Genomic DNA, 27,342 nt, shown 5'->3' on the forward strand with positions numbered 1-27,342 from the left:
CAGCAGGGCGGGTGCAGACGAAGTGAGACAGAGTGAGCTTAGAGAGGTGAGGTCCCAGACTCATTTGATCCCGTTAGCTCTCCGAGCTGCCCTGTCACTTAGGCTCCACACCAGCTGAGACCAGCTCGGAAGGTCAGGCAGTCTTGTCCTCTCTCAGAAGGTGGGGAGGTGTGAAATCCCCTTCCTTAACACTTTGGGTGTGTTTTGTCAAAGGATGCTTTGTGCCCAAAGCACCAACGGTAGCAGTGTTCACACTGTTACGTCTCTGGGCACTTGTCACACTGCCTGGTACCCAGTATTCAGGATCCATGAACACGACCGCCCTTCTCAGCTGCCCCACACAAGTCAGAGGCACTTGGGGCCCAAAGGGCTTATGGTGAACTCAGACCTCGGCGTGAGTCCAAGAGGAGAAACCCTAGCAAACAAGAGCAGAAGCCACCCCACAGCCCTGTCATGTCTGAAATAACCCTGATTCATACCAGTTATAGAGCTTGAGGGGAGTGGATCCCCCAAAGCAGGTTCCTAAGCCTGGAGACCACGAGAAGAATGACTGGGGCAGGAGTACGGGGAAGAGGGAGGAACTGGCGTCCTGCCCTCACCGCCCCTGAGGCACGTGGAGAGTAGGAAGTAGCACAGGGAATATATGTGGGGGGGTGGGTAGGTTGCCTGTGTGTTGGGTGGAAAACAGGTTGATCGTTTCCTTCTTGGGAAATTATTCGTGGAGTCGGACAGACACAGGCAGTGAAGAAGGTTCACACTACAAGTACTGTGTTCTCACTCAGAGCAGACTAATTCCACAAGGAAGTGCGTGTCAGCTAAGCAGACAGAAGACAGTTTATGCCAGAGTATGGCCCTCGGCCCCTGAAACGAGGCTTCTGTCAGCCTCCCCAGCAGCGATGGGTAACAGCTACTGTTCTCGGCTCCCCGGACTGAGCCAATCCGGGAATTCTTCGCGCCTTGGGGAGCCTGCCTCCCACTGCCCCCCTGAGCGGTTAGGGAGGGATTCTGTTCTGTGGAAGAGGACCTCTCTCCTGAAGAGACAGCACCCGTCGCCTCCACTGCAGCTTCCCTTTTGGCCCGCATCGAGCCCAGTCGAAGTGGGTAGACGGAGTGAAGATTGCCCCTCCATTCTCTCCTCTGCCTCAGTATGTCTTTGTAACGTCCGCTGGTGTCAGTATACAAAGGGCAGGGAAGCACACACACACCCAGAACTCTTGCTGGTCAGAGATTCCCTGAGTGTCTGTCCTCGCCCGAGCCTGTCTCGTGTGTCTGTGTTGTGAAGCTTGGGACTCTGGAGAGAAATTGGGAGTGGGAGGGGTAAATGTTGCCCTAGGAATGCTTATCATTCTTTGGTTGTTGGGATCTGTTCTTGGGGAGGGTGGGAGTTGAGGGGGGAGCTTGACCTTGTGTCTTCATCAATAAACTCATTTACACAAAATGAAGTTTGTGGTATGTACTTTGTTCCCAGAACGGACGCTCTAGGACACAACACTGCTGCCCAGGAGAGGGATGGGGCATTAAGAACCATACTACTAGAACTTTTCTTTCAGCGGCCCCAACCCTCCCAGGGATTTAGCCAGATGAAATTAAGATTGACCTGAGGAAGAATCCTGTACCTTTTGCGGAGGCTCCTGTTAACCAAGCCCCATGTCAGCACCACAGGCAGGAAGTGCTCGCAGGAGCCAGTCTGTTCCCTGGCAGGTCCCCTGCTAGGGCCTGAGGCCCATGGTCCCACAGCAGAAGCAGCCCAGCAGAGCTACTCACCAGTTTTCCTGTTACCCAGGAGGATTCATCCCGAAATGTATAAAAAGCCTCTGGGAACTGAGCTCAGGGCTCGTGTGTTCCCAAGTGAATAGAATTAAGGCTTGAAAGCAAGCTTCCCTAGGAGTTCAAGTCTAGTCACCTGCGTTGCAGGAGCCCAGGACCCAGGTGTTTCAAGCTAGAGGCCCCACCCTAGATTCTGATGAGCGACAGGCTCCGTAGTCTCTCTCAACCTGGAGTGGGGGAAGGAGGCTGAGGGATCCATCACCAAGATGCCCGTAGACTCGTCCCCGAACCTGTCACCGCTAGAGTGAATGTGTGTAAGCTGCTTTGCTCAGTGTTCAGCAGTAGCTGCTTTTCTTACTTGGGTGTCTAAACTCCATGAACGAACTGTCTTTGGCAGCCAGCAACTTCTTGCTTGTCACCATGCTGCTGGTTTGCAGTTAGCTCAAGCTGTGACAGGAATGGCACGGGAAGTAGTGGGGCCAGGGTGGTCTTTGTTGAGGTTCAAGGTCAAAGAAATGAAGAGGGATGGGCCTTCCTGAGATCCGTCTGGATTCACCAACTAAGAATAATTTCAGGTTGGGCAAACTTTCAGGGCAGAGGCTCTCAACTTTTTTTTTTAAGATTTTAATTTCCGTGGGGCTCGAACCGACAACCCTGAGATCAAGAGTGGTATGCTCCACTGACAGCTGGCTGTTCGCCCCCCACCCCCCCACCAGAGGCTCTCACCCTGGGTGCTCGTTAATACCACATCTCAGGTTTCAAAAACTGGTGATTTCCGCTCAGCCAGGCTGGGGTGGGGCCTGGGGGAAATCTGCATTTAAAAAAACTCCCGGTGTTTCCACGCTGCAGCTGGGGTTGAAAATCAACTGCCTGAGAAAGACACACCTGTGTGCCTACTTAAAGGAATGCTGGTGTTCCTGTTACAGGTGAAAAAATGCTAAAGCACTGGGACAGTGGGGGGTATCAGCGGAAATAGGGGAAGGGGATTAAGAGGTGCAAACTTTGTTATAAAATAAGTCACGGGGTGAACAGCGTAGGGAATACTGTCAGTGATGTGAAAGTTTTGCGTGGTGACAGATGGTAACTACACATACTGTGGTGAAGATTTCATAATGTGTGTAATTGTCGAATCACTGTTGTGCACCTGAAAGGAATATATTGTATGTCAGCTATATTTCAGTTTTTAAAAATAACCAAAAAACCCCCACGAAGTTGCCAAATAAAATGCAAGTTGCCTGGAATCATACTAAAAAAAAAAAAAATGGTAAAGCACTTTTCATGCACACGATACCTGCCTACCCCATGAATCCGGCATTATCTCCACTTTTCACCTGAAAACGGTTGAGGACTCCCGGGTTTGAGCCCTCCTACTCCCACCTCATGCATTGATGCTTTTTCTGATTTTGCCTGGACCCAGATTTATTTTCCCTGCCACCCCCAGCTCCAGGAGGCAAGAGCCTGTTTATTTTAATACCTGGTGTGGCACTTGGGAAAGATCACACCTCCCCCGTTGTTACCCGTTTCTATCTCCTGAGCACTAATCCTAGAATCCCAACCAGCCCCCAGACATGTTATTAGCAACAAGGATGTTTCTTGAAAAGTTTCCGAGTTGGCTGCAAACTTGCCGTCTCAGTTTCTCATTTAGCTTTTGCCCTGCCATTCTTGATGCTGCCAACAAGGGGAAGGGTGATTTGGGGGTTGCTTGGACCCAGATGGACTTAATCTCCCAAAGTACTGCTTTGGAATAGGACTGCCCCAGTACTCCGGGACTGAGGACCGCTCAGCAGCTTCTTCCCGCCATATAGGTATTAGAGGAGGATGTTCGTATGCAGCGTCTGGCTTTCCCTCCCTGGTTTCATTCACTCTCCACTTCCGCTCTTAGGCTCCAGAATCTGGCCAAACAGCCTCTTGAAAGCTCAGGGGCATTTTCAGCTGTGATGGGGTGCAAGGGGTGGAGTGCATGATCTTTGTTTCTTCTGTCCCACTTAGAGGTTGGGGCTTCAGATGCTACAAGTGGATCCACCCATCTGCTCCCCCAGAGTCTGAGCTTGCATCTCAGGCATCCCCAGCTGAACCAGAGCCACCTGAGGCTCAAGGTCAGACAGACCCAAGGTCAGGGCCTCTCAAACCTTTTCACCGAGGTAATTGTAATGAGAGGAGAGTGAGCAGGCCCCTCCGGTGTAAGTTCTTAGCCCAAAGTGACTCTCAAAAAACCAAAATGACTTAGCTGAATGTTAAATGCAGGCATATTTTGCATTTTATGTTAATATTATGGCTGCTTGTTTTTTATAAAATAATGTTTTAAATGACCTACCACTGAAGGCAAGGATGAGATCCCATAACTAACCTATGGCTTTGTGTTCTAGCAGGAGAAGCTTCTGAGAAGCCTGGCGCCAAGGTGTGAGTGTGAGCATTGCACAATTTATATTTCTAGTCCACCTTGGGCTGAAATAGAACCAGAAGGGAGGGTGATGGCCAGGGGGGTAGACATAAAGTCTGAGATCCTTGGGCAGAGTAAGCATTAACGATTTTGAGATACAATGGAGGATGGACAGTGCCCTGGACAATTAGTCAAGTTAGGAAAAGCTCTCGGTGACCCTGTTGTGACCACACACGGGTCCATAAAATCTTGCAGGAGGAATATTCCCGGGAGGAAGCCATATCCTTCTCAGCCCTATATTTGTTTCTAGCTGTTTCCCTGGTCCTTGTCATACCCCACCCCAATGCCCTAGGAGCCCACCTAGAATAAATGGAAATGCTTTCTCAAGGTGGTGTCCAACCTCCCATGTGAATGGCTATTTGTCTTTTAAAAAGGCACCAAAAAATAAAGGCCATACGTTGAGACTTCCTACAGGTCAGGCACTGCGGTTAAGAGCTCTGTACCCCCATAGCTCCTTTATGCCCTGAGGACGACTGATCACATCTCCACTTTTCAAATAAGTTAGGAGAGTTCAAGTTCCGTGCCTTCATTCACAGTCACGTAGTAAGCAGGAGGGCCAGGATTTAAATCCAGAGCTGTCCGATTCAGAGGCCCAGGCTCATAACCACTACGCTTTCTGTCTGGATGGGAGAGGGAGGAGGAGCATTTGGGAACATGCCCAAAATGCAGAGCCCAAAGGGAGGAGGAAACTGGCTCTGTGAGGAATCTGGAGCCCACGAGTAATAGAAAGTCTAGAAAGCCGTGTTGGGGAATGCTGGGTCCCAGGGGTAGAGCACGGGAGAGCGCTCTGAGCTTCCCCGGCCTTCCCCCTGCCCACAGGCAACTAAAATACAACTCTGGCCAGGTCGCTGCCTTGCTTCAGGACCCTTCCCGGCCTTCCTGCCCGGCACAGGGCCAGGTCCGAACTCCTTACCTAGCAATCACCACCTTTGAGACCTCTCAACCCCCCTCTCGGCCTCCCAGCCCCCTGGGCTCTCTGCTTCCTGGACTCCCTTTGCAAAGCTCTGCACCTGCTCCCACCTTCTCTCACCTGTAGCTCTCCTCTCCCACAACCTTCAAAGTTGACTCCTCTGAGCCTCCGGACTCCCCTAACTAGTTGGTCCCCTCCTTCTGCCCTCCTCCAGAACCTTGGCTTTTCACGCAGCACATAATTAGTGCTGCTGGGTCTCTATTCCAAATTTGGCCTTTCAGTAGGAGAAGTTACTCGGCCCCTCTCAGCCTCGGCTATCTCATCTGTAAAATCAACCTCCTAGAATTGCGAGGATTGAATTTGAGGACGCGGGCAAAGCCGGGAGCGCGGTGTGCGGCACAGGGTACACACCCGCTAAATGCTAGCTATCCATGGTGAACGCCGCCGTCGCCGCTGGTTTGAGAATGAATATATTGCTGATTATGCCTGCATCCCTGGCAAATGCTGCTATCTCCCGGTCTGGAGAAGAGAGAGGAGCAGTCGGTTTAGGGGAGTGGAGGTCATTCACTGGCAGGAGATAAGCTGTGCTCTGCTGCCAGCCTGGCCCGCCCTTCTTGCACTCTGCTGCCGCGAAGGGCGAGAGGGACCACCGTGCGCTCTGTCCTTCGGCGGGGGGGGGGGAGGGGGCTTTCGCCAGCACGGAGAGCGAGGCACACAGGTGCGCCCGCCCTGCAGCGCACTGGTCTGGAAGGGTCCGAGGGAGATCTAGGGAGGGAAGCTGGGGTGGACGTGGTGGGCGGCGGGGTGGAGGGGTAAGGAATGGAACGAAGCAGAAGGCTTTAGGGCCTCTCCCGTGCCTTCCTCCCTCCCCTCCGTGGGGAGGGTGGGGGAGCTAAAAATTTGGCAGGCTGAGTTGGGAGGGACTGCAAATCGAGGCTCGGGGTTCAAGAAGAATTCTTCCAGGGCCGCGCGGGCTAATCTGTCAGGCTCAGGGACCCAGCGGAACGCCAGCCCGACCCCCCCCCCCCCCCCCCCACCGCCCGGCCTCGCGCTCCCCTCCGCCTCTCTTCTGCCGGCGCGAGCGGGCGGCGCGCTCCGGAGGGAGAGCTGGGCTGGAGGTTTCCTGCCCCCTTGGCGCCCGCACCTGTCCTCCGCGCCCGCCGCTGAACCCGCGCCGACTGGGCAGCCGGGGGCGCCCCCCACCCCTCTCCCCCCGGGCCGGGGAGCCGAGGGGCAGCGCCGGAGCCCGGGGGGAGCGCGGCGCCGCCGGCCGGCCGGCCAGGGCCGGGGGCAGCTAGGACGGCCCCGGGTAAGCGGCGGGAGGAGGGGAGGCGGGCGGGGCAGGGCCGGGGTGGGGGGCGGCGGTGGGGGGAGCGGGGCGGCGGGGCCTGGGGGCCAGGGCGAGGAGGGCGGAGGGGGCCGGCGGGATGGCGGGGAAGCGGCGCGGGGCGGCCACGTGAGAGCGGGAGCTTGCGCGGGGCGGGGGGTGCCTGCAAGGTGCTGGAGGCGGAGAGCGGGCAGGGCTCCGGCATCCCCCCCAGACTCCCACCAATCAGGTCATGGGGAGCCCAGCAGCCTCCGACGCCCCCACCCGCCCACTCCCACACGAACGTGTGGGGACAAACAGCGGGCAGACATGTGACTCGGCCCATGGGACCGCAAAGCCAGGCCCGTCAGTCTGGGGCAGGACTCGTGTGTCCAGGTCGAGCGGAGGGGACAAGAAGCAGGCTTTGGCCCCAGTGTGTGTCCCCGGTCTCTTGCCGGGGCGCTGTCTGCAGACTCACTGCAGAGCGCAGGCCTTGGGGAGGGAGCGCTCAGGGGGCTGGGCCCTGATTCTCGGGACAGCCCCCTTCAGTCCCCACCCAGCTAGGGACGGTGGGTTAATAGGCAGTTAGACCCAGGACCCCTGCCTGAGAAGAGGGAGAGGGCACCGATCACCCCTGAGTCAGGGACAGGGCCACACTTGGGCCTGGTGAGTTCCAGGAGGCTGGCCCCAGCCTATTGGCCTCTCTTGCGTTCCCCTCCCTGGCTCCAGCACTATCCCCGTTTATTTCCCAGCTCTTCTCCAGAAAGGGTTGATTTCTGCAAAGGGAGTGTGGCGTCCGGGAGAATCTGCAGGTAGGACACATCCTAGATACCTCTAAGTGGCCACATCCAGAGAGAGGTAGGGAACTCTTCTTGCATTCCTTGCCCTCTCTTCCTCCCCCAGGGTGCCCCCCTCCCCACCTGCTTGTGCTGGTTATGTAATTAACCCAGCTGAGGCTCTCTGCCAAGCTGACAGTGTCCAGGGAGGCCTGAGGGGCCCAGGGCCTGGAGGGATTTATGGGGAGGAGGGACCAGTCCTTACCCCAGGGGGAAGCCCAGGGAAGTAGGTAACACCTGTTGGGGAAAGGACACCACATGGGGCAGAAAGGAGATCAGGGTCCTAGTCTTAGTTGATAGCTCGGCTGGCTGTGTGGTCTACACTTCCCTGAGTCTCTGGTTTGGGGTTTCGGTATTACTTTCAATAAAACGGGGAGAAGAGTCTCTCTCTCTCTCTGTGTCTCACATACACACACACACCACACTACATGTACATGTACGTGAGCAACAGTGGTTAGTGACCCTTCCTGGGATTGCTAGGAGTCCCGTTGAGATTTGAGAAAACCTCAGAGAGGTGAAGGATCCCTGTACCTAACAGTGGCCCCTGTTAATTGCACACCTGTTGTGGGTACTGGGCTTTACTTTTCATGACCTCGCTTTCATGGCATCACAACACCCAACAAAGTTTCTTCCCCAAGGACACACTTTAGGTGGCAGAGCCGGGAGTCAGACCGTGGTGGGTCTCACCCCAAATCCTGCGCTATGTTTTACTATGCTGTATGTACACATACCCAGTGGACTGGATTTTCTGAGCCAGGCCAGAGTGAGGGCCATTCAGCTGTGAACTGGGCATATATGGAAAGAACACGCATCCACAGAGAAGACATGCACACATGCTGAAAAGCATGGCCCTATGGGAATCCAGCACACCCATTTGCCCTGGTCCCACGTAGCAGGCACTGGTGTCACCCTCCTGTGAACAGTCCCTGGACAGGCGGTCTCAGGCTTATACCAGCCTCCCTGGTCACCATCCTCATCAGAAGGAGAAGGCAGCTGGTTAGTAGGTTGACTTGGATTATCTCAGAAATAGGAGCTATTAGCCCCACTTTATATATGTGCAGAGCGTAGCTCAGATGGGGGAGGTGATGTGCCCTCGGACCACAGCTAGGACACGTCATAGCTGGGGTTTTATACCTAAGCTCTAAAGTCACCAAAACTGAGTAAACAAGGAGTGAACGAACCCAGAGCAAGGTGCAAGGCTGTAGCAGCCCTTTCCTGGGCACCTGCTGTGTGCCAGGCCCTCTGAGCTCGCGGGGGATGCCAGGGAATGAGACGTAGCCCTTGGTCTGTAGGCATGCACCAGCTAGAATCGCTGAACTTGGAGGTGGGAGGTACTGCAACGTTGTGGCGGGGAGTAGCTGCCGTTGCTTGCCATGTGCCCTTGGGCCCACTTCTCACCCCCTCTTGAGTCTTCCCTAAAGTGGGAATGCCTGCTATCCCTGAGGGACACCATCCTGACGATGGGTCACCATGTGCGTGTGCTAACATGCAGTGCTCTATGAGTGGCAGGCTCTGGTCCAGGGTTCTCAATGGGGGTCATTTGGAAGTAGGGGATGTTTTTGGTCATCATGGTGACTGGAGCCGGCTGCTGGCTGGTACCTCCTAGCAGCAGGGCTGTAAGACGGCTTGCCCAATAAAGAACTCTCTCCTCGAAATGCTGGGAGTGCCTCCATTGAGACACACTGGACTCGGCTCCCCCCGCCCGCCCACGCCCCGGGCTCTGTGGGGAAGCTTGGGGAGCTTGGGGAGGTCAGACCTGGCCAAGAGACCGTAATACAGGAAAGAGTGATTCCCACCGGTGGGTGTGTGGTGCTGGGGGGCGGACGGAGAAGGGAGGATGGAGAGGCTCGAGATGCAGCTAGGTGTTCTGGGAAAGGGAAGGCATGCCAAAGGGCAGTAGCAGCTGCAGCCGAGTCCCCGAGGCAGGCAAGTACAGGACAGATCCAGGGAAACGCGGGCCCCCCAAGCCCACCTCTTGTCCCCACGGTCCAGGTGGAGGCCGCAGAGGGCCCAGGGCAAGCAGGGGCAGCAATGGTGGGTCCTGACGGTGGCTGAGCCCCCAGCCCCTGGAATATGCAGCCCGGGGGAGCCCCAGGCAGCGGCGAGGACGCGGTGGCGGAGCGGGGCGGGAGGCATGGTCTCCACCTACCGGGTGGCCGTGCTGGGGGCGCGAGGCGTGGGCAAGAGTGCCATCGTGCGCCAGTTCCTGTACAACGAGTTCAGCGAGGCCTGCGTGCCCACCACTGCCCGCCGCCTCTACCTGCCTGCCGTCGTCATGAACGGCCACGTGCACGACCTCCAGATCCTCGACTTCCCACCCATCAGCACCTTCCCAGTCAACACGCTGCAGGTACGGGGCCCACTGGAGCGGCCAGCCAGGGAGGCAGGGGGCGGGTGCTGGGAGGGGGAGCGGGGAGGCTGGACTCCCACCTCGTCTGGGCTCTGGCCCCGTCCCCCATCCTCCGGCTCCAAGGGCTCCGTGCCGCACCACGGGCCACCCTGCTCAGAGCAGTCATCTGTGCGCCGCTTTATTCCACGCCTAGGTCACGAGCATGTAATGTATGGTGGGCTGGGCACCAGGGTAGAATGGGGCGCAAAACGGATGTGCGCTGCGCTCTCCAGGAGCCACGCACCTAACTCAGAGTCCGGGGAAGACAAGCAGGCTGTGCTTACATAGTACAGTAAGTGTGGGCTTGGTGGCCTTGTGTCCGCTAAGTGGGACTGGGCGGGGAAGGGGCAGTGGAAAGAAGGGCAGCAACACTAGATGATACCTGCCAGGATTCCGGGCTCTCGGACCCATGGCGTCTGTAGAAGGGGGACCTGGGATAGGTGGGCTCTCCAGCACGGGAGGCCCCAGCCAGTCTCTTATCCAATGGCCTTTCTTTAAGTGATGCTCTGCCCCTTGACCTCCAGACTGGTGCACGGGGCAGCCTTCTAGCAGGGGCTGGGTTCTGGTGCCCCCAGTGCCCTGGCTGATAGGGCTCCTTTCCCCAGCCTGCAGGGACCACCAAGTCCTCCTTCCCTTTCTCTCTCTGCCTCTGGCTTGGCAGGGGAGAGGGTGCAAGTGGGGCCTCAAATCTAAGACACATTTGCTCACCTAAGGAAGCCCCTGACCAGAGTGCATTCAGAGGTTTCTCTAGAAGGACAGGCAGGGGCCACGGCTTGGCTGGTTGTGACCGCAAAGCCAACCATCTCTGGGGCAGGGGCTCAGGCTCAGTACCATCTCGGCAACTCTGGGGAGGAGAACCGTGGCCCAAGTACAGGGACACTTGGCAGTCCCGTCCCAGGTGTGGGCAATCCACACCAAAGACAAAAGCCCGACCCACACCTCTGCCCCTTGGGAACCACGAGGTCGGGGCCGAGTGTCAGGGGTCAGGGCCTTGTGCTTCTCCTCTGCAGGGGACTTCAAGAGCGCCCAAGTGGATCCGCAGACCTCATTCCAGTCTTGCTCACTGAGCCTTGCTTACTTCTTCACATTTTGTCGTAGATTAAATTTTAATTTAATTTCAGTTTTGGAATACGTAAGACAGAGTTTAAAAGTCCAAGCTTTGTAAAAAAAAAAAAAAAAGACCCAGAGAAATCACAACTGTAAAAAGACACACCCAGAGAAATCCCAGGCCCACCGTGCCCTCTTCACCCTGATTCTCACCCCCCTCTTGATGGGGCTGAGAATTAAATTAAATTAAATTAAAGAAACTTCCAATTTCTTTAGACAAATGAGAAAATGTGTTCTTATTCCACTCCCTTTCTTACAGGAAAAAAAAAATTATTCTCCACCTGGGCTTTTTGCCTTACGTTAAAACCTGGAGATCTTCCCTGAGTGTTAGTATCTGAATGTGGGTAGCACGGTGGCACTGACACACCCCCGCCCCCCGGAGAGATGGAGCCATGGAGCCATGGAGTCCCCTCTTGTTAGACAAGTGGGTTGCTTCCAGTCTCCCACACCGATAGCCTTGTCCATTGTCTCTCTGCACACAGGGAGGCGTATCTGTGGAATCGAGCCCCAGAAATGGCATGGCTAGGTCAAAGGAGGAATGCAGCTGGATTTGAAAGGGGAGGTTTCCCTCCCCTTCTAGGAAGTTGCATATTTTGTGTTGTTTGGAGAGCACTGTATGTGATGAGTGCATGTTTCCCTAAAGCCTTGCCATCAGAGCGTATTGTCCAACTATGGGGGTTCTGACAGTCCTGTAGATGAGATGTGATATTCTCAGTGGAGCTTTGATTTGTATCTCTGATGATGACTGAAGCTGAGCATCTTTTCATAGGCTTAAGGGCTTTGGCGTTTCTTTTTCTCAGAACTATTAATGCCTTTGTCCATCTTTTCTGTTGGGTTGTTGCCCTTTTTCTTCCTGATTAATCCTGAGTTTTAGACTCTCCTGGATATCCTGGAGCACGGGAAAGGGACTTTGAGCAGAGAAATACTGAGAAGGAACCCTGCATGGCCAAAGATCAAATATAAAAGCTAAGACTCTCATGGGCCACTGTCCGAAAAGAGAAATAACATGCTTGCCCAAGGCCAGCTGAGAGGCAGCCCAGGAGAGTGGTCTGAGCCTCAGCTCTTCCTCCTACAGCCCCTCTCCTGTCAGAGGAGGAAGCTGGGGTTAGAGAAATGAGCAACAAATGCAGGGTCAGCACCCAGGTGGCCGAGCCTCCCTCAGCTCCCGGGTCCTTAGAACTGGACTCAGTATCCACTGCTCCTTCTCTGTCTTGACACAGCCCCAAGATGGTCGCTTATAGTCTGGAACCCTGCACAGAGCCAGCTGGAAGGAAGGCTGAGCTTACCTGCTCCCTCCCTTCAATCAGGGGTGAAGGCACAGCCCAGACAATCAGGAACTTTCCTCCTCCCCTTGTTAGGAGCCCCCAGAGAGCAGGAACGAAGGCAGCCTGGAGGCCCCCTGGAGGCCCCCTGGAGGAGACAGCCTGTTGGGGAGGTGGGGTGGTCACCCAGCAGCTGTCCCATCTCAGCAGAGAGCTGGAAGAAGGTGGGAGCCTCTGTGCCTGTTTCCCCATCACTCCCACTTCCTGCTGATCTCCACTCCTTGTCGGGGTGGGGGAGGAACCCTGTGCACCTGGGGCGGGGGGGCGGGGGGGGGCAGGCTCCCAGAGGGCACTTCCTCCAGCAGAGTGCTGTCTTCCCTGCTTCCCTGGCCCGAGAAGCCGGTCCCTGGTTCCCAACGGCTTTAGATTTGTCCCCTGCGTCTTCCCCCTGCGGCAAAGTTACAACTGAGCACAAAGAAAAGATGCCACATCATCTCCCAGGGGAAATCCACTGCAGCCGCTTCTCAACCAAGCCTTTCAGTCAGGAGCTTTTCTGGAGCCAGACTGAACTCTCCACCACACTGGAGTCTTTCCTCTTGTGCTCCTGCTCTGAGGTGGAGAGCCCAGGCACAGCCCTCCAAGCCTGGCACCTGCCCCAAGGCAGCTCAGAAGCCTGTGGGCACGTGCCAGCACACCCTCCTGCTTGCCCGGGACCCCCAAGGGAGAAGACCCTGGTTCCCTGTGTCCTTGGAGGCCTTCCCCTCCCCCAGCTTCAGAGACCCCCTTCTTTCCACACACCAGCTGCCCTTCACTGCTCTTGCATGTGCCATCTGCTGGAAAGTTAATCAGCTAATTCATCTCTTAGGGAACCTTCTCTCTAGTACACTCAGCCTTGCTGGGGGGCCTCTTCCTCTGCAGCGGCTGCCCCTCCCCGAGAATTCGCCATAAGCATTCAGGAAGCTCTGTCTCGGTGCTGCCCTTGGGCCCTGGTCTAAGTCAGCCCCCACTGTGCAGCCAGTCTCAGTCTCTTTCTCCTCGGGCCTTTCTCCTTCTCAACCCTGAGGGCAGCGTGGAACAAACAAAAGGGGCAATTTCAGGGAGCAATCTAAGGGCAGGGCTATAGGCCGGAGTTGCGCGGATCCCAGCATGGAACAGATGGGGTTCAAGGCCACAGAGAGCTCACCAGCCTAGGTAGTACAATTAAGGAGGCTGCGAAGAACCAACACAAAAAATGAGGAAGGCCTGGCTCTGGCCCTCGCAGGAGCTCACAACAGAACAAGGGAGCTGGGATAAGGTAGAATCAGTGTTCTTAGCACACAGGAAATGAAGGGAGTAGTCCCCTGCTTGCAGGAAGGCTCCCTGGAGGAGGAGGAAGCATTTAAACTGGAAGATGGAGGATTTCAACAGATCCAACAGCTAGTTCAGAGGGTTTGGCTCTTAGAGGCAGGCACTTAATACCTGTACTTGAACAAAGAACCAAGCGGATGGATGAATGCATAAATGGGTTGGGCGATAAAATGAGACAAGGCAGATCTCAGCTCCAGATGTGTACAGGACAGTGAGTGGCACAGCTCTGGAGGTCAGGCAGTGTGACCTGCCCTATCCTGGCTTGCAGGTGGGGAAGCCGCTGCACCGAGCTCCTCCATTCTGCTCTGGGCCAGGCCTCCTGGGGATGGGTGGCTGTGGGAGGCTTGGGGTGCAGTGGCAGGTGGGAATGCCGTCTCAGTCTATGGCTGGAGGTGGCTGGGGGCGAGGGTTGCCCTCAGGGTTGCTCTGACCTTGGCACTGGCTGGGGGTGTTGCAGGAGTGGGCAGACGCCTGTTGCAGAGGACTCCGGAGCGTCCACGCCTACATCCTGGTCTATGACATCTGCTGCTTTGACAGCTTTGAGTACGTCAAGACCATCCGCCAGCAGATCCTAGAAACGAGGTGAGGGGCCAGGATATAGTCCCTTACCACCTCAGTGGGTGCCCCAGTGCTAACCACTGCCCTGGAAAGGGTGCAAGGGCAGGGAGGGTGGGACATTGGTGAAGTACCCTCTGGTTCCAGCACACACATTCAAACATACACATTTTACTGTCCCCATTTCTGATAACACACTTTGGGATTCTTACCATGGGGTGGCTGGCTAGTCTAATACAGTGGTTAAGAGCAGGGGCTCTGGGAACAAAACTTCCAGGGCCACTTACCTGCATCACTTTAAGCCAGTTAACAGATAAGCCTCAGGTTCCTCATCTGTAAGATGGGGATAACAATTGTACCCACCTTTTAAATCAGTTCTGATTAGAGCATATAAGGCACCCTGAGGGCTGAGCGCTGCGCCTGGAACAGAGGTATCGTGGTAGCAGTACTGACCAGGCACCGCCCGCCCTTTTTGAAGTCCAGGGGTTGTGAGACCTGCCTGCGGAGTTCTGAGATCCCCACCCCCACCCCACCCCACAGGGTCATCGGCACCTCGGAGACGCCCATCATCATTGTGGGCAACAAGCGGGACCTGCAGCGCGGGCGCGTGATCCCGCGCTGGAACGTGTCACACCTGGTGCGCAAGACCTGGAAGTGCGGCTACGTGGAGTGCTCGGCCAAGTACAACTGGCACATCCTGCTGCTCTTCAGCGAGCTGCTCAAGAGCGTCGGCTGCGCCCGCTGCAAGCACGTGCACGCCGCCCTGCGCTTCCAGGGCGCGCTGCGCCGCAACCGCTGCGCCATCATGTGATGCCGTGCCTGCCCCGGCGGGGGCCACCCCGGGGACTGCGGGGCTCGGGCGTTGGGGGGGCGCCGGGGGAAGGACTCTGACGCGCCCGGCCTGGCACAACCGCGCAGCCGCGCGCCTCGCGGGGAGAGGCGGGGGACGAAAGGGAGCCTCCTGCAACGGCCGGGCCCAGCCCCTCTCCGCATCGGTGTTCCTGGGCCCGCTGCCTTTAGTGCTGTAGCTAGCTCTGTGCCCCGGGCGGGGCCCCAAGGGGCGCCTTGGCCTTTTGGGATCGCGAGGGTGGAGCGCGGGGCGTGGGGGTGGGGAGGTGCTGCCTTGGCCGGGGCCCCCACCCGTCTACTCCAGAGAGTGTGTCTGTCATTGCCCTGCGTCTTCTTTCCCCGTGTCTGTCTGCCCAAGCGTCTGTTGGTCCTTAGCTGTCTTATCCACCCTCCCGTCCACCCTCCTGCCCCCAGCTCCGTTCACAGGGCTCTCATTTCATTCATCCCCTCGTCGCAGATCCTGGCAGCTTCTCTGTGAGGCCAGCCTTTGGACCGTCAGCACCACCGGCACAGGGCAGAGAGTTGCGGGTGGCCCAAGGACCGTAATCGGGGTCCAAGGGTTGAGATCCCAGGTCAGTCAGGAGGAGAAGGCTGAGCTCTCCCCCTTCCAGGGAGATCTCCCCGCCCAGCAGCCCCCAGAGACACAACAACCTACCTTCCAGCCTTAACTCGATGGTCCATCCCTGCCGGGTGCCCCTCATCCCCTTCCTGACCCCAAAGCCAGATCACCCCCTGGGTTAAAACTTTTTTTTTCTCGACGGGAGTGTGGAGAGGGAATCCCCCAAAGGATAAATTTATTTCCACGATGCCAGGTTCCAGCCCTCTATTCCCTCCTGTGTTGGGTGGTTTGCAAGATTGGGGGATGTTGGGTTTGAGGGGCTGGTGGTGGGCAAGATGGTGTCCCGGGGTTGGGGGAGAGCAGTTAGGTTGTGCTAGTAAAGACTCTTATCTCCCCATCCCACTCCAATCTGAGTGCCCCCGACCCTGCCTGCCTTGAATCTCAGATTTCTCTGATAAATCTGGGGAGGGGTAGAGCCACTAAAAGAATTATGGGGACCTCTGTGCTTGGGGGAGATATGCCCACACCCCTACCCCTATATAGAGGCCCTCAGGATCTGATGCCCCCTTGTCCCAACACCAGTTTGGACCTATGCCCTGACTCACTCCACCCCATTTTCTCCGGCTGCCTGGCCGGTTTCTACCTCTCGTCACCGGAGCTGATCACTGTCAGTTTTGTACCGATTTAGAAATAACAAAATCCATGAAGATACTAGGAGCGGCCTGAGGGATTACTGGGGTACTTGGAGGGTGGGAGCAATGGTGCGTGTCCCCTGCCCCTGGCTGAGTTCTCCTTGAGGCTGAGTCCTGATGTGGTGGGAGGATAGGAATGTCCGTTGTTAGAAGAGGGGCAGATAGATCAACCCAGCCTCCGTGTAGCCCAGCTGCAGTGTGTAGACCAGAAAATCAGGTAGCCCAGAGTGGTGATGGAGCAGAGTCTGGGGGGGAGGGGTCATGGGTAGGGAATTTATCCAGATCCATTGTGAGAGGGAATCTGATCCTCCCTTCCACTTCCCCAGCTGATTCTCCCTCCACCGGTGGGGTGTAGCACAGCCCTGCAGTGACTGCCCTGACCTTGGCGGTCCGGTATGCCTGGGTACTAGTCCCTGCTGTGCTGCATGACTTTGGGCAAGTGACCCGCCCTCTCTGAGCCTCCCTCAGAAACAGAGGAAGTGGCTCCCCTTCCCCACACCTTGGAGTGTCTGGGAGGGTAAGGAAGAGGGCCTGCCTCTTTTATCCCCTGCATCCCTGCCCCCTGGTTCACCAGGGGGATGGGGTGAGGGATGGCAGCATCTCACCTGCCCCCATCATTGTCACCCCCAGCTGAGGCACTTGAGGTGGGCATGGGGAACCCAGGCCTCTGGCTCTCCCTTATGGGAGCCATTAGAATGTATCGCCTGGCCGGCCCCCCTCACCCCCTCCACTGCACTCCAGGTATTTGATTTTGATTCCCTCCACCGCCCCCCCCCCCCAGGGTTTCCCACCACAGGGTCTGGAAGTGTGTGTGATGCCCATTGCGCTGATCTGATTGGAAGTCAGATTAAAAATCAGGGAGTGTTTTCCCTTGTTTCTGTACAAGGTGTTGGCTCAGTTCCTGCCCTGGGAGGGAAAGGGCTCCCCTACAGGGCCTGCCTGCTGAGCTCTGCTGTGGAAGGACCGTCAGGGCGATGAGGTTGCTCTGAGTCCCAGAGCCTGGGTCAACCAGGAGAACTAAGAAGAGTTTGGGACTCACCTCTCCACCCAGCCTCTGAGCCCTCCCACACTGATCAAAACCACTGGAGGGGGAAGTGGAAAGGTCTCCCCCCGCCACTCTCGGGAACACTTTCATAACTGGACTCAATCCCAGCTTCCCACTTGTGGCTGACCCGCTGTGGCCCATTCGCGGCTGTAGATGTGATAAGAACCCTCTCCACCATCCCTCTTGACTCCCAGTGATCTCAGTTCCCAAAACCCGGAGCAAAGCTTTGAAGTCCTGAAGGCCTGTGTGTGTCCCTGTCCTTGGTGCTGACACACCAGTGGCTTCCAGGAGAGAGCGGCTGTCTGGCAAGGTTGGCGGGGCCTCAAGAGAGGAAACCTCTCACCCCCGCTCCCTGTCCCTCATCCCCTTCCACTCCAGTGGGTAACGCTTGAAGCTATTCCTTCCTGCACCTGGGAAAACCCTTGAAACTGTGCCTTCCTGCACCACCACAATCCTCGAGTGAGGGACTCAAAAAGTTTGGGGCTCTGAAACAGACCCACAAGGGTTTAATAACTTATAAGTGTTGTGAAAATGGTGGCCATAGCCAGAGGCCAGGAGTTTGGGGGGCTGTTCTGGGGGGAGGCAAGAAGACATAGGGTGGCCCCGGTGCCCCGGGAGTGGGAGTGAGTTGTTGCCCCTTTGCCCAACAAGCAGATTGAACCTATATTTGTCTTCTGACCCCACCCACACCCTCTCCCCTGCCAAGGCCCCTCTGTTCCTGCAGCTGGGAGTCCAGTGGATACATGGCCTCCTTTTCACCTCCCTTCTCCCCCAGACTCACAAGCTCAAGGCTGGGAAGGCTCCTCCTCAGACCCAGGACTCGTCCTCGGGTGGGAGTGGGGCTTGATCAAGCTGCTGGAGACCTATGCCCTCCAAAGGCTGGGGGCTGCTCTTCAGTGGGGCAGCTGGTTCTTCCCTCTTCGTTCCTTCCTCCTCCTTCCCTGCTGAGGCTCCATCCACTGGGGTTGCCCCCACTCCCTTGCTGCCCAGTGCTCTCACTGGCCTGCCCCTTGGGGGTGCCCTGGCTGAACCCAGGTGGAGGTAGGTCAGTGGCCTGGGGATTCGTGAAGGCTGCCTCCCAGGCCTGTGGTCTCTCCGGGGCCGGATTCTGGGCCTCAGCTTCAGCTTGTAGATGGATGGGACTCTCTGGGGCTTTCGGAGTGTTCTCTTGGCCTTGCCTGGACATGCCTGGGTTTTGTCAGAATTGGGGTCTGAGGGTGAAGGTGTGGGGGCTTCCAGGCTGGCAGACACAGTGGGGGCTGAGCAGTCCTGCCTTCCTTGAGCTGGTCCCTTCTTCATCCCTGTACCCTTGGCACTCAGGCTTGCCTTTACCTTTGGCCCACTCTCTCTGGCTTCCGGTTTCCCTTTTGGGCTTCCTGGGCCAGTGGTAACAGATAGCTTAGGGGAGCCTGTAGAGGCTGCCTTCCAGGCTCCCAGGTCCACTTTAAGGAGGGGTGGGGGGCCCTGAGCCAGTTCCTGGATGACTTTGTCATAAGGACCCCCAGGCTCAGGCCACCGCCCACCTAGGCTAGGGACATAGACTCCACTTCGAGCGATAACTCCAGACCCTGTGCCCTGGGGGCAGGCACCCCCCACCTCTAGCAGCTTCATGTTGGCCAAAAGCTCCTCCTCGAGACTATGGTAGATAGCTTGATCCTTGGTTGCACCCAGGGGCAGGGGAGGATGTTGCTCCTCCCACTCCTGTGGGCCCAGGCCCCAGGCCTCCCCAGCTTTTGCTGTCACCTGGGTATCCGACTTCTGGTCCCCTTGTCTCGCATCCGCAGAGAAGTCCCCATGTCTGCACCCAGCCAGGTCCCCAAGGACAGCCCTTGGGAGGGGGCCACTCCCCAATTCTGTCATGGGACCTCCACCTGCAATACCTGGAAAGCTGCTTCCTGGAGTGGGGGGGCGGGCAGGGGGCAGCTGGACAGAGATCTTGGCGGGCCCTTTAACAGGGGACAGAGAGCGGACAGCTGCTGGCTCCCTGAGCTGGGAGGAAGCACCCTCAGCCTCACCCCTGGGTTGTGGCCTGAGGCCCATGGGCTTGGCTGGGCTGGAGGAACGAGGCAGTGGAGATAGTCCTCTTGCTGGTGTCCCTTTGGCGGTGGCTTCAGGGGCTCGGAATCTCTGGGAGGTGGGGGCCCTGGTGTGAGCTCCCTGGCTATCTGTCTCCTCATGAATCCAAGATGTCGGAGTCCTTCCTCTGGGATGTTCAGAGGAGTATCTCTCCTCCCTCTTCCCTGAGGAGGTGCACCGTGGGTCTCGGCCCCTATGGGGGCATGAGGAGTGGGGGCTGAGTGGGCTGTCCCCCACTGGCAGCTGCCTCCAAGACGGGGTGGGTGACTTCTCCTGGTGCCTGGAAGGGAGAATCATGAGGCTGGCAGGATCATCTCGTCCAGTCCCCTGGCTCCGGGAAGGGATGACCTTTCCCCAGCCAGAACACCAAGGGGGCCAGACTTCATGTTGAATGAAACAGATGCTCTCTGTCCCTCTGGGCCCACCCGAGTCTTCCTTATGACAGATACTGTTCAAGTTTAGTCTCCCTCATTCCCCTGTGTAGCAGCTAGAAGCCTGGTTTGGACCCCGGGTTACTTCAGGTCCCGCAACTACAGCTCACCAATCTTGGGGGAGGGGGCGTTTGAGTATCTGTCCTACTGTGAAATGGCAGAAGGTCCCTGGGAGATCTCTATGGGCCTTTATGGGCCTCAGCTTCTTCATCTGTGAAACGGGAGGGCATACGAAAAAGCTAGATGATCCCAGTGGTACTGAGTGAGTGCCTTTTTGGTTCTGAACACCTGGGGTAGGGGCACCGTTCAGAGACCTGCTTCCCTTATTTGGGGGGTGTGTGGCCTCTGAGAATGTGGGCTCCAAAGAAGAAAGAGACCCTGCTCTGCCCCTCTCCCTTGTACCTCAGGAATGATGCTGTCTCTCTGGGGACTCCCGTCTCTGCTCCCCATTTACTGTGGGCTCTAGGGGAGGAGGAGGTGGGGGGCCTCAGCTTCCGGCCTGAAGAGGTATATGTCTTCCAGTCCACGGGGGGCAGCGGGCTCTGGGAACGGCTGATAGTCATCGTTGGTTGGGGCTGCGAGGGCCCGTCCTGCACCCTCACCTCATGCTGCACCGGTGGGGCAGGGGGCTTCTGGAAACTGCCCGCCTTGTGTGCTACCAACACAGCCCCCCCAAGAGAGAGGAGAGGAGGAAAGGGTTAAATTCCTGCTGATGGGGCCCACTGTTCTCCCCTAGCTGTCCCATGCCCCAAACCCACATTATAGACAGTAGGACCTACAGTGGCGGTGCCAGGACTTCGTTATAGGGATTCAGGGGACAAAATCTGGTCAGAGGGCCCAGCTCAGGGACTTGTTTAAAGCTGCATTTGTATTGCAAGTTCACATTTTTTACTTAGATTGCATGCTTATTTGGGGTGGCTTGTGGTTCTAATAGAGATTATGGGGGGACTAAAGACCCCTCCAAGTCATACCTGGTGCCACCACTGTGGACATCAGAGCCAGACCTCAGCCCTGCCAAGAGGCACCCTGACCAAATGCGATTCTACGTGTTTGGCGTCATCTTGTGGCTATGATTGGTATTGCACTGTGGTTGCCTCGCTTTCTTCCTACACTGAGGGTATCATAGCAGTACCTTTTTTTTTTTTTTTTTTTTTTTTAACACCAGTACCTTCTATACTATCTTCCTTTCTCCATATTTCTTGCCCCTGGAGATCAGACCTACCTCCTACCTCTGCTTCTGGCCTCCCGACCCAGAGCCACAGGGAAGAGACTCTCAGGGGACTCACAGAGGGACGTGCACCGGCAGGGGTCATGTTTGTCCAGATAATGGCTGAGGGTGTCCCAGCCGCCCCCCACGCGCACCATCACGTGGTTCCGGAGGATCTGTAGGGGACAAGGATGAGGTTGGGGGCGGGATGGAGGGCATCCCCTCTTCCTGGAGCAGCCTGCACTTTTCCAGCATGCACTCCCATCCATATACACACGAGCACGCAGGTATTCCTTGCACAGGTGTATGGGGGGGGTGTATTTTGCAGCCTCTCCTCCACAACTAGCATCGGACAACACATGTTGTCAAGGGTAGCGGCTAGGCTGACACAGAGAGTTGCCCCCAACTAGACAAGGGATCTCACAAGCACTGTGCAGCCTGGCCCCGGAGCACTCTCTTCTCTCCCTGCACTGGAAAGGGATTTCCACCTGCACACGCCTGTAGCAGAAACGTGGCCCAGGGGCACCTGGATAGCTCAGTCAGTTAAGCGTCTGACTGAATTTTGGCTCAAGTCATGATCTCAGGGTTGTAAGACTGAGCCCCACGTGGGGCTCTGCGGAGCTTGCTTGGGATATTCTCTCTCCCTCTGCCCCTCCCGCCCGCCCTTGCTCTCTCTCTGTCTCTCAAAAACAAAACAAAACAAAAACAAAAAAAGTGGCCCCACTTTGCTCTGTAGCGGGTATGTCAAGGAATCTTGGGAGTGCCATCCACTCCATTCTGGGACTCTGGGGCAGGTCACAGTCTCTCCAGGTTTCCCATTTCCTCAGCTGAAATTCCTAGTCCCTACCTACGAGCTGGCTCTGTCCCCAGGTATGGCCTGCGATCACGGAGAGGGTTTGGCCACGCCTCTAGGTACAATCTGTTTCCGGTGAGGCGTGGCCGGGTATGAGGGGGCGGGCAGTGAGAGGCACATCTGAGATCCCTACTGCCGCTCACTCTGCAGGATGTACCAAGCCAGGCATGGGAAGCGTGGCCTATGGGGCCCGTGTGGCTGGGCCGTGCACCGAACACAAACTTAGAGTTCTCAGTCCCCTTGCTCTGACCAAGCATGTGCATGAAGTGGAGGCAAAGGACATTCAGGAGTACCCTTCATACTCTATTTCTGCCTGGACACCCCTCTGCACTAGGCTAAGGTGGAGCAGATGGGGGCAGGGTCCTGGCTGTCCTAATAGGAGGAGGGGATAGGATTGCCAACTTTGCCGACTATCTTCTGGGAATTCCGCAAGGGAGAGAAAGAAAGCCCCAAGTCCTGATAGACTGGGGTGAATGGTGACTTCCTGTCCTTGCCCTCAGTCCTGGGCAAGGTCCCACGAAAGGCAGCGCTATTCTGCTGATCCGGGGGACACCCCTACTCCGGTCCCCAGACTTACCCGGATGAAGATGAGGGTGTTGGAATCCCCCACGCGGTACTTCCCCTCAGACACTTTAACCATGGAGAACTGAACTGGGCACGTGCAGCGGCTCACGAGGCTCTGAACCTGTGCGCAGTGACAGGGGCTCAGCCCTCCCTCTGCACAAATGCCCAAGCTCCTTATCCCCCACCCTGGGTCAAGCCCAATGAGGGGGAGCCTGCCTGTCCCCCGGAGCCAGCCTCCAGGCTTCTGCTGAGGTCAGGGCTGGAGGCTGAGAAGCAAGTACAGAAGACTTCTAATGACCCAGTGACATCGAGACCTCGAGTGGTCACTTATAGTCCTGTGGCCTTGTGGGTCAGCTGACGGAGGCAGTGGAGTGTAATGATGAAGGTGGACCCTGGAATCTGACGGGCTTCGGCTGGAGTCCTGCCTCCACCACACCATAGGCCTTGGGCAGGTTAAGAAAGCTCCCTGAGCTCTATTCCTGGGTAGTAGGAACGGGTTAATCCCAGTACTTTCCTATGAAGCGCCCCCTCCGTGCCAGACACGGTTCCGAGCACTTCATATGCGCTGGCTCATTTAATATTCAGCAGCCGTGGAAGGTAGGTACTATTACACCTCCACGCTACAGATTAGGGAACTGAGGCACAGAGAGGTTAAATAATGTGCCCCAAGTCACACAGCCGCGGAGCAGTGGAACTAAGCCTTGAATCGAGGTGTCCGAGACGGTGCCAGAGGCTGTGTTCTCAAAAGCCGTGCGGCGGGGGCTCAGTGAGAGAGGTCTAGAGCGCGGGATTGTAATACAAACGTAGTAAGCGGCTTAGCTGGGCCGATACGTGATGAGGCTTGAGGCTCCGAGGGGAACACGACTTAATCAAAGCCGCACCGAGAATTCAGTCGGGGGAGGGGGTGCTGGGGCTCGAGAAGGAGGAGGCTCCGAGCGGCGCGCGCGGGCGGGAGAGGGGGCGGGGCCTGGAGGGCGTGTCCGGAGCCCCTCACCAGCTGGTCCAGGTGGCGGAAGTGGCAGGGCCGCCGCGCTGGGGGCTCGGGCGGCGGCGGGTCCGGCGGGGGCAGGGCCAGCTCCTGCCGCAGCTCCTCGTCGATCTCCTCCTCCAGCCGCACCAGGGTGGGCGCCGCCACGCCGAAGCGCCAGGCTCGGCGGCCCAGCTCCAGCAAGCACAGCACCACGTTCTTCACGTTCTTGCGTAGCACCAGGTCCTCCGTCTCGAACATCACCACCTCTGGCAAGCGGAGGTGGGGGAGGACGGCAGGCAGCCTGAGCCCCCTGCGGACCTCCGCCCAGCAGAGTAGCTGGGAGAGCCCTGGGGCCGTCCCTGGCCCGGGGTCGGGGCACGGGGGCGGGGGTTGGGGGAGGGAGGGGGCTGGCTCGGATCGCTGGATCTTGGAGTCTGGCCGGCCCCTAGGAGCGGTCTGAGCAGAATTGCTCAGGCTCTCAGGGCAGTGTAGGTGGCCAGTCTAACAAGACAGGTTGGGGTGGGAAGAGGTGACACAGCCAAGCAGAGAAGCCCAGAGCCCGGCTGTGGGTTCCCTCCACCCTGCCCTTCTCCCTCCTCCCTTTGGCAATATGGGTCTAGGAGTAAGAAGCAGTTTGTTCTGCTTCCCACCCACACAGCTCCCCTCCAAATACCCAGCAGACATCTGGAACTCAACCCTCAGCCCACATATAACCAGGCAAGGTTGAGTACAGGCTCTGGAGCCTGACTGCCCGAGTTGGAGTCCCGATTCTCCCACCCAGCAGCCGTGTGTCCTTGGGCTAGTCCCTGAGCCTCAGTCTCCTCCTCTGTAGAGTGGGATGTAGACTATTTCACGGGGGTTGCTGTGTCTGCGGACAAGATCTGGCTACATGGGAGGTGCTCGATGAGACACTAGCTTTTCTCAGCCTTCCAATCCTGCTCCGCACTGCCTTGCCAGCCTCCAGCAGCAGGGCCTGACTCCTCCCTCGGCCTCAGCCCCCACGCCCTTTGACCTGGAGGATGGCGCAACATCCAGCTTCATCCCGCTAGGTCTAGGAGATAAGGGACCCTGGTGGAGGCAGGGGGCAAGGCCATCTCCTCCTCCAGCCGCACCAGGGTGGGCACCGGGCTCAACGGCCTAGGAGATGAGGGGATCCTGGAGATGAGGGATCCTCACAAGCTTCAGCACAGCTGGCCCCTCCCTAATGTCCACCTGCCTGCCTCCCTGTCCTCCCCCCGCCCCCAGCCCTATGCCCTCACCCCACCCTGGCTTCTCCCAGTCGTTCAAACACAGCACTTTCTCTGTGCCTTTGCTCCTGCTGTTCCCTGCTTAGAATTCCCTTTCCCCCAAACTTCTACTTGTTCTCCAAGACTCAGTTCAAATCCTCCTCCTCTGAGAGGCCTTTCTTGGCCCCCACTATCCACCCATTTCCTCTCCTGGCTCCTCAACACATACGCTTCTATTTGAGGCTTTGAGCACATTGGGCTGTAATTTGTGTATCTATTCATCTGTCTGTCTTCCCAGACCATGGACTCTTTGGACACTGGGTCTCAGTTCTCTCGGTCCTTTGTGCCCAGCACGAAGGAGACAGGGACTAAATGTATGTTTGTTGAATGAATGAATCATTCAGTCAACACATTTATTTATTGAAGATTTACTACGTGATGGGGGAAACTGAGGCACAAAAAGGGATGAGCTGGCCCAAAGCGAATGAGGAAAGAGGACCCTGGCTCCTGACTTCCAGTGCAGCCCGAGCTGCAGGAGGTGGATTCTGGCAGGATTAAGGGCCTGGGGAGGCGGGTGCAGGGTGCTTACCTCGGATGCCCATCTCCTTTCGACACCACTGGATGAAGTTGGAGACGTTGTCCCGGGCCTGGAAGGTACCGGGCTGCGCGGCTTCGTTGCAGAAAACCCCAGCCCGAGGCAGGGGAATCCTTTGGGCTCGGGCAGGTGCCTCAGCCAGGAAGGCCAGGGCGGCCTCAGTGATGGCGTTGGCATGCTGGCACAGCACCAAGCCTGTCTCCAGGACCTGCAGAAAGTTGGCCGCGTTGATGTCCAGCCCGTAGAGATCCCGAAGCCACTCGGCCAGGTCCTCCATCATGGCTTCCAGGTACTGCTCGCTGGACTTAAAGGGCCGGATGCCACGCACCGGTGGCCCCAGGCTCCCAGGCCTCCTCCCAAGTCCCCCAGGCCGGGGCATGGTTGGACCCTCAGCAGGGAGGAGGGTCCCTGCTGCCTGCTGGGCCTTGGCTCGTTCTCCCTGGCTCAGGGGTACCCCTTCTACCCTCCGCGAGCCCAGGACTTCCGGCTCTGCTACTTGCCTCTGGCTTCAGCCCGGCCCCCGCCCCCCCACATTCCTCAGTGCCTGCCGGAACTTTCCCTACTTTCTGGCCCTGCAGTGACCTCACTCTTGGGCTGCCCAGTTGGCCCAGAGGTCGCCAGCTCCCAGGACAGATGGAGGTGAGGACACTGCTCTCCGCTCCCCCCCCGGCCCCCGCCCCCAGGACTAGACTGGTCCCGCTGGCTGCCTCCCACCCCCCAGCGGCCGGCAGTGGGCAGCGGAGCCCAGCATCAGCCTCTCCGCTCTGCCTTCCCCTCCTCTCCTTGGAGACGGCTGCTACAAACACTCCTCGTTAACCCTTCGAGGCAGCCAGCCAAGGACTGCCCTGCACAGCCCGCCCCGGGACGGAGCAGGGAGTGAAGGCTGGGGCTGGCTTCTCTCCCTGGGTTGAAGGCTGGGGCTTCGGGGGAGTGAGGGAGAAAGGCAGGGCCAGGGGTTGCCGAGCTCCTTGGCGTTTAGCGAGCACTGTAAGGTGAGGGTGAAAGAGACACAGTGCTAGAGTCTGATGACTTCAGCCCTGGCCCCTTCCCTGCATCCCTCTGTGACCTTCATATGCCACCTCGCCTCTCTGCACCTCAGTTTCCTCAACTGTAAAATGGGAATCATGTCCCCCTCTGGGGGTGCTGTGAGGAGTAAGGGAATGATGTAGGTGGGAAGTTTCAGGACACACGCACACTCAGGACTGGGGGGTCCCAGCTCTCGCTGATTCTCCCAGCAGCCCTGTTTATGCCCCACTATCCCTGCTTTCTCTGAGAACCTGCTCCATCCCCCACTCTAACCACAGGATTCCTCTAGAGTGGGCTGTGGGCTGTCAAAATCACAGGACCTCAGCCTGGCCACAGCACTGTAAGTACCTCCTGTGTGCCAGGCACCATTACAGGCCCGAAGAGAGAGCAATAGATGAGGTGCCAGACGTCACAGAGGCTACAGACATGTTAGTGGGGGATGGGTGAGAGATGCCAAACACATAAATCCACAGTGAGTCACATGGTGATAAATACCAGGGAGAAAAGTAAAGCACTAAGAGAGACGGGGCAGTGTGTGGCATTCTACGTGAGGTGGTCAAGGGAAGGCCTCCCTGACGTGGTGATATCTGAACAGAGGCATGAGGGAAATGAGGAAGCAAGCCCTGCAGGTGTCCGGGGGAAGGGTTTGCGGGCAGAGGGAAAAGCCAGTGCAAAACCTCCAGGCAGGAGGCCTCACTTCCTCCTGCCACGGACCTCTCCAGAGGGTTCGCTGGGTGCCCTGGCTAAGTGGCAGCTGGTCTTTCCCACGGGGAGAGAGCAAGTCAGAAGCCACAGTGTCTTCATTACCCAGCCTGGAACGTCACACTGTCATTTCCACAATATCCTCTCGGCCACCCGGGTCGGCCTTATTTCACGCGGGAGGGCACTGCCTGGGAACACGAATACCAGGAGACAGGGGTCAGGGGGAGCCTTCCTAGAGGTTGATGATCCCAGTAGAGAAGAGCTAGTTGTTTTTTCTTGCGTGCTAATAAAATCTCCTTATGTTCGGGTAGTAGGTGGAACTTCTTTGAAATGCAGGAAGGTGGGCCCAGCCCCAGAAGAGGAGCCATGATAGGTTCAAGTCAATCATGGCAGAGCTAAGATGGAAGTTTCTGCCGAGGCTCCAAGACGGCAGTAGATGCAGCAAACCCAAAAAGGAACAAGACTCTATTGCACATTTTATCGAGGCATTATCCAAAAGCAGTCACTTGACGCTCGGATTTCTCTGCCACTAGAGTATGTCAAGAGTAAGGTTGCTGCAGAGCAGGAGAGGATTTACAGAGAACTGCAACTGTGCCACAGGCCACAGAATGGCCCCCAGAGAGAGCTG

The 27,342-nt window shown here is 57.3% G+C and overlaps 2 protein-coding genes across 5 annotated transcripts; one reads left to right on the forward strand and one right to left on the reverse strand.

Annotated features, from left to right (window-relative positions):
* Positions 1-5,931: 5,931 nt before the first annotated feature.
* On the forward strand, positions 5,932-15,085 carry RASL10B (RAS like family 10 member B). 4 transcript variants are annotated; one of them, XM_027624931.2, is made up of 5 exons: positions 5,932-6,426; positions 7,176-7,281; positions 9,252-9,609; positions 13,822-13,946; positions 14,460-15,085. In XM_027624931.2, exons 3-5 carry the CDS (start codon positions 9,394-9,396, stop codon positions 14,728-14,730), a joined length of 612 nt encoding a protein of 203 aa, XP_027480732.1. In that variant the 5' UTR covers positions 5,932-6,426; positions 7,176-7,281; positions 9,252-9,393; the 3' UTR covers positions 14,731-15,085. The 4 variants fall into 4 exon arrangements, with proteins under 4 accessions (XP_027480732.1, XP_027480734.1, XP_027480733.1 ...); XM_027624933.2 differs by having other exon boundaries at positions 7,176-7,235; XM_027624932.1 differs by lacking the exon at positions 5,932-6,426 and adding an exon at positions 6,533-7,089.
* A 150-nt stretch (positions 15,086-15,235) lies between these two features.
* GAS2L2 (growth arrest specific 2 like 2) lies at positions 15,236-25,392 on the reverse strand. The gene is made up of 6 exons (XM_027624928.2): positions 24,981-25,392; positions 23,190-23,431; positions 22,209-22,316; positions 20,858-20,954; positions 19,974-20,226; positions 15,236-19,420 (listed from the first exon to the last, which is right to left on the reverse strand). Exons 1-6 carry the CDS (start codon positions 25,363-25,365, stop codon positions 17,872-17,874), a joined length of 2,634 nt encoding a protein of 877 aa, XP_027480729.1. The 5' UTR covers positions 25,366-25,392; the 3' UTR covers positions 15,236-17,871.
* Positions 25,393-27,342: the final 1,950 nt, after the last annotated feature.

The sequence above is a fragment of the Zalophus californianus genome, chromosome 16 (genome assembly GCF_009762305.2).
Source record: "Zalophus californianus isolate mZalCal1 chromosome 16, mZalCal1.pri.v2, whole genome shotgun sequence".
Lineage (NCBI taxonomy): Eukaryota > Metazoa > Chordata > Mammalia > Carnivora > Otariidae > Zalophus > Zalophus californianus.